The 12,046-nt window shown below is 39.2% G+C and overlaps 1 protein-coding gene across 4 annotated transcripts in view; it reads right to left on the reverse strand.

Moving 5' to 3' along the window:
- The window catches only part of fhl5 (four and a half LIM domains 5), a 29,731-nt gene that overhangs the window by 3,095 nt on the left and 14,590 nt on the right, over positions 1–12,046 (reverse strand). For 3 of the 4 annotated variants that reach the window (XM_034195468.1, XM_034195469.1, XM_034195467.1), the window contains exons 2-3: positions 3,100–3,280; positions 2,627–2,801 (exon numbers count right to left, since the gene is read on the reverse strand). In XM_034195468.1, coding sequence (XP_034051359.1) covers positions 2,627–2,801; positions 3,100–3,261 — 337 coding nt within the window. In that variant the 5' untranslated portion in view covers positions 3,262–3,280. Of the gene's footprint in view, positions 1–2,626; positions 2,802–3,099; positions 3,281–3,470; positions 4,064–12,046 lie in introns of those variants that run through there. The other variant, XM_034195465.1, reaches the window with a different exon arrangement.

Consider the following 12,046-nt stretch of genomic DNA (forward strand, 5'->3'; position numbering starts at 1 on the left):
GGTCACCTCTTTTTCTCCCCCCTCCCCTCAGGAAAAAGATACCGGTCTATGAAGTGCCACACCAACAGACTGAAAAAAACGCTTTTACCCTCAGGCAGTGAAAGCCATCACCCCATCCCCAATCCCTGCGACACCCAACCATCCCCATCATCATTGCCATCCACCATCCAACCTCCCAGCTTATAAACCATCAGACACCTCCCTATTTCTGTAAAATTTGCACAAGCCACTTTTCAGCTCTGCTGTATATGCAAATGCACTTTTTTTATATTAGATATTTTTAAAAGTACTTGTTTATTTATATTTTTAATATGTTTACTTTCTTTGCTGCCACAGAGGGAGGATCCTAAACTGCATTTCACTGTATGAACTTTGTTTTTATAGTGACAATAAAGATATTGATTAATTGAAAGAATGTGATCTTTTGTCCCCTTAGAAAAGGCCAAGGTTAGCCATCTTTGAACATGTGCAAGGTCGGTGTCCCAAGAATGTTCCCTGTGAATTTGAAGACCCTGGCAGCAATAGGACTGGACCTATGCTGAGCACAGACAGATGGACAGACAGATGGATGGATAGACGCCAAGTCTTCGCAATACCTGATGGCCATATTTTGGCCTCGGGTAAAAATGGAAATATCACACAATGCTGAAATACCCTCGGCTGTATGAGCATCGTGTTCTTTATAATTTGCAGTTGTTTAATTATTAAGATCCTATTGTCTTACAATTGATTCATGTTGTGCAAATCAAGGAATGTTTGTAGATCACCCTCTGTGCATTTGCAGTTATTAATGTTTGTTATTAATTAACAAACTTAACTCCATAGGTATTTAGATTTGTGTTAGCGAAAGTTACTGTACAAGCTAACATCTGCAAAATGCCTTGTAAATGACTCCAGAGATGTTATCAGGTTACAAAAACAGCATTTTCAGTTTTAGAGACAGTATAGGCAGTTGGTGGAGAATTTTGTGGCTTGGTGCCAAAAGAATCAGCTCCAGCTGAATGTTCAGAAAATTAAGGAAATGGTTCTGGACTTCAGAAAGAAGTCTCCAATCCCTCAGCCGGTACGCATAGGGGGAAGTGATGTGGAGATGGTACCATCTTATAAGTACCTGGGAGTAGTGTTGGACAAGAAGCTGGACTGGACAGCCAACACAGACCTTCTTTATAAGAAGAGTCAGTCTAGGCTGTACTTTCTCTGAATGCTGGGCACATTTAACATCTGCTCTAAACTTCTGTACATGTTTTATCAGTCAGTGGTGGCGAGTGCTCTCCTCTATGCTGTGGTCTGTTGGTGCAGCACCAGTAAGAAGAACATCTCCCGCCTGAATAGGATCCTTAAAAAGGCTGGGTCAGTGGTGGGACTGAAGCTGGCTCCAGTGGAAGATGTGGTTGAGCAGAGGACTCTGTCCCGGTTCAAGGCAATTATGAACAATGCCTCACACCCTCTATACGAGGCCTTCAGAGAGAGGAGGAGTGTGTTCAGCGGCAGACTGCTGTCCCAGCGCTGCACCACAGACAGACTGAGGAAGTCCTTTGTGCCTCGTGCCATTAGATTGCACAACACTCTGATCTAGCAAGAGAGTCTTGTGTCTTTTTATGTTTGTATAATTTTATAGTCTGTCAGTTTTACAACTGACTGTTTTTAATGTAATGTTATTGTATTTTTGTCATCTATTTTAGTTATTTATTTGTTGTATGATTGATGTTTTATGAGCAGCAGGCCAAATGCAATTTCCTTCGGGATTAATAAAGTTCTTATCTATCTATCTATCTATCTATCTATCTATCTATCTATCTATCTATCTATCTATCTATCTATCTATCTATCTATCTATCTATCTATCTATCTATCTATCTATCTATCTATCTAGAAGTGCTTATTTCTCACTAGCTTTTACATAATATACCAGAAACAAAGCTGTTAGCAAGTAGCTACACCAGGAAGTGATGTCACCATGCTAACCTCTGCAAAATGTCTTGTAAATAAGTTCACAGTTGTTATTGGGTTCCAAAAACAGCATTTTCAGTGTTAGAAGTGTTGATTTCTCAGTAGCTTTTACATAATATATGAGAAACATGTATATAATCTCAAGTGGTTTTGAAGAGACCAGTGACTGACATCACGGTGCAGCTCTACTCTGATTGGCTGTCAACCGCATCACTCAAGCATGAAACAGATCAGACTGAAACAGAATGTGACTTTAACTTCTTAAAATACTCATACATCAAGGTTAGCCATCTTTGAATTTGTCTAAGGTCTGTTTCCCAAGAATGTTCCCTATGAATTTGAAGAGTGTGGCAGTCATATAGGACTGGATTTTTGCTGAGCACAGACAGACAGACGAACGGACGGATGGACAAAAAAGCCTTCGCAATACCTGATGGCCATATTTGATGGCCTCGGGTAAAAATGAAAAATTTCAAAATGACTATAGCAGTACTGTAAAATATGAAAGTTGTTACTGAAATACTGAAAGTAGAACTGTACCAATGATAATAATACTGATCAGAAAGGCAACTTCATAAAATACATTGTTAAAGTTTGTTTGCATTACAAGAGTTCAGCTTTGCACAAGTTCATCACACAAAAGGAACGTCTTGACATATTTGCATCCCAACAGTACCTGGCATGATGGTTTTCTTGCAGGTGGTGCACTTGGAGGAGTAATCATTGGCATGGCACTCGGTGCAGAGCAACAGATCATCCTTGGCAGCAAAAGCCTTTTCCACGAGGGAGCGGTTGCACTTGGCACACTTGAAACACTGTTCGTGCCAGTGACGATCTTTATAGGACAGATCCTGTCAATTTCAAATATGTATTGAACCCGTCTGGTTGGCAAAATTGAGATAACGTCATACATTGTTTTACTTCAGTTATATAAAACATGTAAGAAGACGTAAGAAGTGGTTATATTACAAAAAAATGTCTTTCAAGATCTAGGTTGGAGATACTCTATAAGTGTATCTCCTTTTGGATGTTGTGATATGTGCGGGGAGTAAAACCAGTAGCATAAACATTGTAATTATACACACTTTCTTATTTTACACTTTAGTGACATCGAGCACATTTCTTAAATGAGTCGCGCCACTGACTTACCTTGTTGTTACAGCCAATTGGCAAAGAGCAGCCTTCACAACAGTTAGCAAACAGGTTCTCGTAGCACTTAGTGCAGTACTGCGTGTCCTCTTTCATTATATACTTTTTCCCCAGCAGGGAATCTTTGCAGTAATGGCAATCAAAACGCTCGCTGGTGGACATTGTTGCTTGCTTTTCTTAGCTGTGGGTCAAAAAGAGCAGGAGGAGGGAAATTGGCAATAAAGAACAACAGGAGAGACACAAAGCGTCCTGGAATACTCCAGGATATCTTTCCTCCCGCTTGTCAACAATGAGAGGCCAAACAATTTGTCCTTCTTTTCAAAGCGTCTGAAAGAAAACAAGATTAAGCAAAAGAACAGAAAAGTCTGTACCTCAGTCGATATGCAACAAGAATGAAGTGGTGCAGGCGGCTGCAGGGTGACTTCCAGGCACAGGGATAAAGGCAGGGATGAGAAGGGGTAAAGCGGGATTAGGGGTATCCACTAGGGGGGCTTGTCTATAAATACTGGCCCCTTTTTAGTAGTCATCCCTTGGAAGAATGGGCACGCTCCACAGCACCATTCTGCACCTTTTAAGGGAGTTCGGTGCTGTACACATTGCAAACCCTTCAGACTGTATCCATCATAGCCAGACGTGATTACAAATGTAATTTAGCGAAGATGGATTATTGCAGGGTGAGCTGTTGTTTCATCAAGTATCTGACACCCATCAATTTCAAAAGAACACACATAACCGCTTTTCTTCTATATATAGTTTGGTGATACTTCCCCATTTGGATGGCGTGACATGTCATGGTAAGTCTGTGTCCTTTGTCTGTCTGTGCTCCATACAAGCACTTACAGATGGATTATTGGAGGTACTTGGCGCCAACAGCTTTATGGTTGCCAGGTACTGAACTATACTGCCAGAGCATCTTGATAGCTATTGAGATGGCCTTGGCAGTACTTCAAAAAGGAGACGCTATAGTCCATCCACAGTAAAATACAACCAGAGGAGCAGAGATAACAGATTGATAGCGGCCAGCTCGATGATAGTGACCTCGTCTGCTATCACGGCAGGCCTGATAAGAATCCAGGTTTTCTGCATCTGTTATCAAATATCTGTTGTACCTTCTGCAAATAATAATCAGTAATTAGAAAAACTGCATTTTTGTAGCTTTTGTCCATCCACTGTAGTCATTCAAAGTGGTTACAATGATGCCTCACATTCAACCATTCACACATGTACACACACGCATGTGCATGAAAATTCAGTAAGGTATGTCTTCTATAATACATTCCAATTCTAAGGTAGAACTCTACTAGTGTATACTAAGGTATATCTAAATATATAACAAAAGAAGAGTAGAATAGAAGAGTAGAGTAAAGTAGAGCCACTTAGGTCCCTGGTCTTGAGAACCACAGATGGTAGGTTGAAAAGCTTCTTTATCCCATGGGAACTCTAGGTTAAGGTCATGGAAAACATCTTTTCTGGTTTATCTTAACAACCATAAACCTAGATGGATCAACCTTGGTAAATGTATTACTTGGACAGCTATCTAGAGGTGATTACAGTTTGAAGTAGTTTGCTCACCGGTCAAAGATAAAGGAAAACATAATCAGGAAAATACTTTTTTGTTGTATATCTCAACAATCAGTTTGCCTAGATGGAATGTTTAAAGCATATCTTTAGGTTACATTTAGAGTAATTTTGTCAAAGGTCAAGGTCAAGGCATATATAGTCCAAAAAAAAAAAAAAAAATCTAAGAAAAAAACAAAACACCTTTTAATTTTTCTCAACAACCAAGAAGTCCATATATATTGATCAGCGAAACATTTGTGATTGATTGGTATGAAATGCTAGTGCTCTCTGTGAAATTTCATTGTCCCTGCAATCATGGTAAGTGTCCACCAGGTGGAGATAGTGCTCCACTTCAAGAACCTTGAGTACAGGCTTTTGCAGGAGACACCTATAAACCAGTTGCTTATCGGAATAGATGTAGACACACACACACACACACACACACACACACACACACACACACACACACACACACACACACACACACACACACACACACACACACACATATATATATATTGCTCCACTTAAAGAACTGGGTCCTTTTATCTCATACTTTCTCCAGTGTGCTTGCGCATGGTTGTGGGTAAGGTCAGACTTTGCTTGTTTATAGCACTTTGAGTTATGATTTGGTGCTATATAACTAAATTTAATTTTGTCTGACAGCTGACTAATTTTATTTCAATCATGGTGCATGTGGACATATCATTTTTCAAAATCATCAGGGAGTGGGCATCTTCATAAAAATAGCCTGGGAAGACCACCAGGCAGGCTCACGGGCCTAATCCCTCTTATATACACTCAGGAAGGTCAGCACAGAGACGAGGATGAAAGAAATGCAGCTCTGGTCTGAGAGCTTCTCTCCCCGTCTGTCTTCACTCAACATTCAGTTTTTCATTTCTAAAGGTCTTCTCTTCATATTTGGATTAAGAAAATCTATGCAAAATGTAAAATCTGTAATTATTTCGAGGTGAGGAGGGTTACTGATACATTGTGTGCTTTTAAAAAGTGCTTAGTATCACAAGGATCATGATATTAAAAGTCATGTAACCTGATTATGTTGTTAACTGGGTGGCCACAGTGACATATAAGCCTAAAGACAAAAAAGAAGAAACCTATCAAACTGTCTTTAACTAAAGTGTATGTCACTTACACTTAAGTGTAGGTGTTACATAAGCAGCACAATGATTGCAAACGTTCATCCCTCAAATGACAGTAGTCATAAAGAAAAGTACACATCATGCAGCATGCTATTTCTCAAACCATAATGCAAGAATTTTATAGCTTACATAAAAAAGGCAGCTGGCAAGTTCATTTAATTATGTATATACAGTCAGTTACATCCGTATTTGTACAGTGGAACAATTTTTTATATTGTTGCCTCTGTATGCTACCACAATCAAAGTGTGGTTGTTGTGTTTGCTTTTTAATTCAAGGGATTTAACAAAGCCCCAACATCCTGGACTGAAAAATTAAGCAAATATGGAAATCTTAACTCTTGCAGTTCTTTGAATGGCTGCTTGATGTGAGGGTAAGTCACTCCTTATAGAAGTCCATGTTAAAATGTCCAACTTTACAGTACAAACTGGTCAAAAATCAAACTTTACAGCATAAACAAACATCTTATGGGCTGGACTAAAATAAATAAATAACAGTTTTGATCCCTGTAGCTAGTTTCCCCCTTCATGGCAACTATCCGAATGTGATTTCTTAATTTATTACCCGAGGCTATCAAATATGGTCATTGGGTATTATATCCGTCCATTCGTCTGTCTGTCTTCAGCCCTATTACTGCCACAATCTTCAAATTCACAGGGAACATTCTTCGGACACAGACCTTGGACAAGTTCAAAGATAGCTAACCTAGAGCTATATAAGAGGTTAAAATGTTAAATTTTGTTTCCATCTGTTACGCTTTTTTTTTTTTTTTTTTTTTGAGTGGTAGGGGTGACAGCCAATCAGAGTAGAGTGGCACCATGACATCAGTGGCAGGCCTCTCTAAAATGTTTAATTTATGTGCTTATATAACATGTTTCTCATACATTATGTAAAAGCTAGTAAGAAATAAATACTTCAAAAACTGAAAATGCTGTTTTTGGAACTTAATAACACCTCTGAAGTGACTTACAAGACATTTTGCGGATGTTAGCGTGGTGACATCACAATTTAGCTTCAAACCATTTCATTTGTGTGTAACTATAACCCCTGTCATATATTATGTAAAAGCTTGGAAGAAATAAACACTTTTAAAACTGAAAACGCTGTTTTTGTAACCCGATAACACCTCTGGAGTGATTTACAAGACATTTTGCGGATGTCACCATGCATGCAACTTCAGCTAACTCAAAGCTAACTTCTGCTCTAGTCAAAAGCTCATGAATGTAGGAGCTTAATAATTAATGCAAATAACAATAAATGTATAATTAATTCTATATATAAATATAGAGAAGAAGACAATGGCCCGAGGGTCCAGTTTTTAGTTGTTATAATTCCTCTGGTTTTATTTGTCGTTTTCCCCCCCAAATTTATTTCAGTTTGACAACATGTAGTAGAAGCATATTTTTTTGCGACAGCAGCACATAGTTTTGAGTTTGCCGGATGAACTCTGATCATCGCTTGCTTGAGATGTGATGATGAAACATGCACATTTTCTCCCTGATCGGAGCCCACTGATGGTTTGCTGGGGTGGAGTCGGGGAAGAGCGTTAACAGGCAGAGGGGGAGCTGGGACATTACTGCATCTTAAATAGCCCGCCCCAATTACAGGATCATGCAAGCAATGTATTTTAGAAAGAGGTATGTGATAGTTATGTGAAGGAGGTATGTTAATGTATATGTAGAATGTAGCTTGAGTTGTCTGCCAGAAGTAGCTCACAAGTTCTCTTCTTATGTGGTCAGAGTATTTCTCACAACTATTCAGAATTTAAGTCTTTCATGCTTGGAGCTGAATTCTGAAGTCTTCACTGTTTATTTCTTAAACATTTACGGTTTTGGTACAAATCTGCACTGTAAAAAATGTCCGTGAAAATTACAGTGAAAAACTGTGAAATGGCAACAGGAATAAACCGTAAAGCAAGAAGAAGCTTATTGTTGTAGAGTAAACATTGAATTACCATAAATTTAAAAACTGTCAAAAATGTTATTTTTAATTGTTTTAACATGTGAAATATATGGTGAAAAGCTGAAATGGTGACAGCATTGGACAGTCATATTAAAAATAGCACATTACTGTATTATTCACGGAATATCACCCAAGTCATCCAGAGGCATACATTTTTAACTTATGGTTCAAATTTTAACCTACTCATTTTGGACAAGTTATTTAAAATTACTGTCATGTCTGAAGTTTTATAAAGTGAAAATATCAGATATATGTTTTTGTTTTAAAATAATGTGATAATTTTTAAGAACCAATCAGTGTTTAGCAGAGGCACTTTTACCCAGAATGCTTTGCGGTCTGTGTTTGTTACAAAACCTCAGAATTAGTGCATTATTCAACATTACAAGATGTAATGTTATATTTTAACTTTGTACAAATGACAGAATTGACATTAATGAAGTTATTCTATCAGTATTTTCACAAAACCATAAGTTAGTATGACTTTATTTTTCTAACATGGAAATACTGGCTCATTCTTTGGGTCTTTTGTCGCTTTTGATGCTTTCAAAAGTCAATTTCAGCTTCTTAGTAATTGCAAATGTACCAGAAAAAACACTGGAATTTATCGATTATCTGTAACTTCCGATACATTTTTGTGCTGTTGCTTTTAGCAGGAATAAACCATAAAATAGGGTAATAAATTATGTGGAATGGATAGAAATTCACCTTAAAAGGTTTATACTGTGAATTGAACAGTCATACCGTCAAGGCATAAGTAATTGTGCTGTTGTTTTAACAGAAATTGACCATAAAATAGGACAATAAATGCTGTGGAATGGATAGTATTTCACTTAAAAAGCAACAGGGTTACATTGTGAATTGTACAGCTATATACCATGAGCCTATATACAATTTCACCGTTATTTTTACAGTAACTCATCTTTATTGGAACATTTTCAAACTGTTGTTTTTACAAGTGTTAATATACCTTACCGTGAAGCCATATACAATATCACTGTATTTTTTACGGTGAAAAAATGGCAACCACAGCTGCCAGTTTTTCACCGTAAATTTGACAAGATTTTTTTTACAGTGTGTTTTACTTACTTTGTGCTTACTTTTTGTTTTACTTTGACAGTGTCTCCTCTCATCTCTCTTTCTTCCTGTTCATCACACTAATTTTTCATATTTGTTCATGTCTCACTCTTTAAACCCTGTTTTAGTTTAGTGTTTCTTTGTGCTGGTTTGTCCGTTGTTTTTACCCAGATTTTTATCTGCTCCTTGTGTTCCTGTGTGATTGCTGGTATTGACCTTTTTCGCTAGTTTTCGACTTTCTTTTAGCCTATCATTGAACTTACTGCAGGACTTACAAACTTTGGTGTCTGTGATTCGAGAAATTGTGCTAACCTACGCAAGAGTTGCATAACAAGGACGGTGATATGTTGCAACAAATGTGCAGTTTTAAGCAAAAGGTTTTACTATCTTGAAATCTTGCTGTACATTACAGAGCTCCAACTGTACATGGTCAGACTAAACAAAGTGCACTGTTATCTGATTAAATTACGGCTAAAGTGTAGCGGTTTGGCAGCTCAGCTGCTTATCACAAAGCTGCTGAAATAAACACGGAATCATCTCCAGGACAAATACACCTGTCACCCGTCTCAGGCTGCTAAACCTTTCAATCCAGTGTTGATTGATGATGTCTCATGATGACCACGTCCCCATAAAGCTTGATTTCTAGTGTGTGCTGGCATAATAGTCATGAGAAGAGCACTGCAAGCTAGCAGGTATTCTTGTTTGCACATTAAAGCAAAGATCATTTGTGGCTGGTGCTTTTAATCATTCATGTGCATGTGTGCATGTGGCTTTGTATTTTTTATTGTACCTTTTGACAGATAACAGGTGCTGGTCTGCATAGAGCACAAGGTGTGCTGATCTTGCATATTCCTTTGCCTTAATCCTCTAAAGTCAGCTGCTAACAGATTTGTGGCCTGTCCAGCTTTAATAAACGGGCTTTCATGTGACCTGTACTCGGAGTCTTTACAATAAGGTGTCAGTAACATTCTTCTCCCCTGTTAATTGTATGATCTCAGAGAAGAACAGAAGCATTTAGTTTGGTGGCTCCTTTGAGGTGCAGACTTGCTGTAGACTGAGACAGATCAACACGACAGTCGATTCGCTCTGAGGTACAAAAGCCTTGCTGCACCAGACTTGACAGCTGGTTGGCATGGTGATGACAGGATAAGTAGGATCCATTAAGGATCAGATGGGGGCAGCTCCAGCACTTAATGAGAGGATTCATACAAACCTGGCCTTTGAACCGGCTTCTCCAACGTGGAGAGCTTCCTTTCATTGAAGCGTTTTATATCGAACAGGATAGCCACATCGGGGGTTACCGGGGGGGATGATGTACAATCTAGTAAGTCTATAATCCAAAACTGTACACCCCCTCAGAGAGTGACGATGAGTGCCTTGGTAGCTTTCCCACCCCCACTCATTCCGTCAAAGTTCTCACCAAATTGAGTCATGGTATCGAGTGGGTGAGAAGGTCTGGCATAGAGCCTGACATGTGAGCCGCACTGCTAAAGAGGAGAGAAACCCATCTGCTCCTCTGAATGCACAACAAGTGTTTTCTTATATTCCTGTCCTCCTCAAAAATTGCAGCTTTTGTGGAATTTGGATTCAGTGTGTGTGAGCAAAGAAGTACTGGTGACAGATCAGAGGACATGTTTGCTGTTGACAAATACAGATGGGCGTAGGAGAGATTTTTGAGAGAGTATGGAGACGAGGGTGGGGGAAGGGGACGATTTTGGCCTGTGTCCCAATTTTTTTGTGGAGTTATATAGGAGTTATGCAAGATCAAAGCATGCCGTGGTGACCTGAAGAACCCCAACATGCATACGCCTCTAACAGATCTTAATTGAGGATGTTTATATTCATATTGTGAAAAGTATGCTATTTAAGAGCTGAAAATAATAAAGGATTATTAACTGACTACGAGGTCTGTACGGCGAAATATCAGACTGATGTGTGAAAAACAAAGCTCTGATATTCCCGTACAGACCGAGCAAGTGGGTTTAATAATTCATTTATTATATGGCTATTATGTCATGCTTGGCCCCAGCTCAGAGTTTAGGTCTTAGTTTTTTGTGTTATTTCATCTTTTGGTTTTCTGGTTTAACTTTTCATAAGTTTTTACTTTGTCATATAAATCTCAGTTTGGTTCTGTTTATTGCTTTTCTTTTGTGTTACACTTTCGTCACTGGTTCATTCTTTGGTTATCATTTACGAGGTCTATTAGAAAAGTATCCTACCTTATTATTTTTTTTAAAAACCATATGGATTTGAATCACGTGTGATTACATCAGCCAAGCTTGAACCCTTGTGGGCATGCGAGAGTTTTTTCACGCCTGTTGGTGACATCATTCGCCTGTGAGCACGCCTTGTGGGAGGAGTGGTCCAGCCCCCTCTTCGGAATTCCTTTGAGAAGTTGCTGAGAGACTGGCGCTGTGCTTCATCAAAATTTTTTCAAAAACTGTGAGGCACATCCGAGTGGACACCATTTGAGAAATTCAGCTGGTTTTCGGTGAAAATTTTAACGGCTGATGAGAGATTTTGGATTGTTTCTATCACTGTAAGGACTTCCCACGGAGCGGGATGTCGCGCAGCGCTCCGAGGCAATGTTGTCATCCTGTTTCAAGCTGAAAACCTCCAAATTTAAGCCTCTGTTGACCCAGGATGTCGTGAGAGAACAGAGAACTTTCAGAAGAGGTCGGAATCAGCAGTTTATCCGGACATTCCACTGTTAAAGGAGATTTTTTTAATGAAAGACGTGCGGGCAGATTGGCCCTGTGGCGTCCGCCACAGGAAAAACACCACCGTTGGAAGCCTTAAGGACAAGTTGGAACATGCCCTGCTGTTAAACAATTTCTCAGATACTCACTCAACTGAAAGCCACCAAAAGCCGCCTGGATTTTACAAATGGTTATCAACACGGAGGCGGGCGCGCTGCGCCGGCTGCGAGCAGACGCGCCAATCCATTCGCACGTCTTTCATTAAAAAAAATCTCCTTTAACAGTGGAATGTCCGGATAAACTTGACACAGGATGATGACGTCGCCTCGGAGCACTGCGCGACGTCCCGCTCCGTGGGAAGTCCTTACAGCGATAGAAACAATCCAAAATCTCTCATCAGCCGTTAAAATTTTCACAGAAAACCAGCTGAATTTCTCAAATGGTGTCCACTCGGATGTGCCTCACAGTTTTTGAAAAGATTTTGATGAAGCACA

Source organism: Thalassophryne amazonica, chromosome 19 (genome assembly GCF_902500255.1).
Source record: "Thalassophryne amazonica chromosome 19, fThaAma1.1, whole genome shotgun sequence".
Lineage (NCBI taxonomy): Eukaryota > Metazoa > Chordata > Actinopteri > Batrachoidiformes > Batrachoididae > Thalassophryne > Thalassophryne amazonica.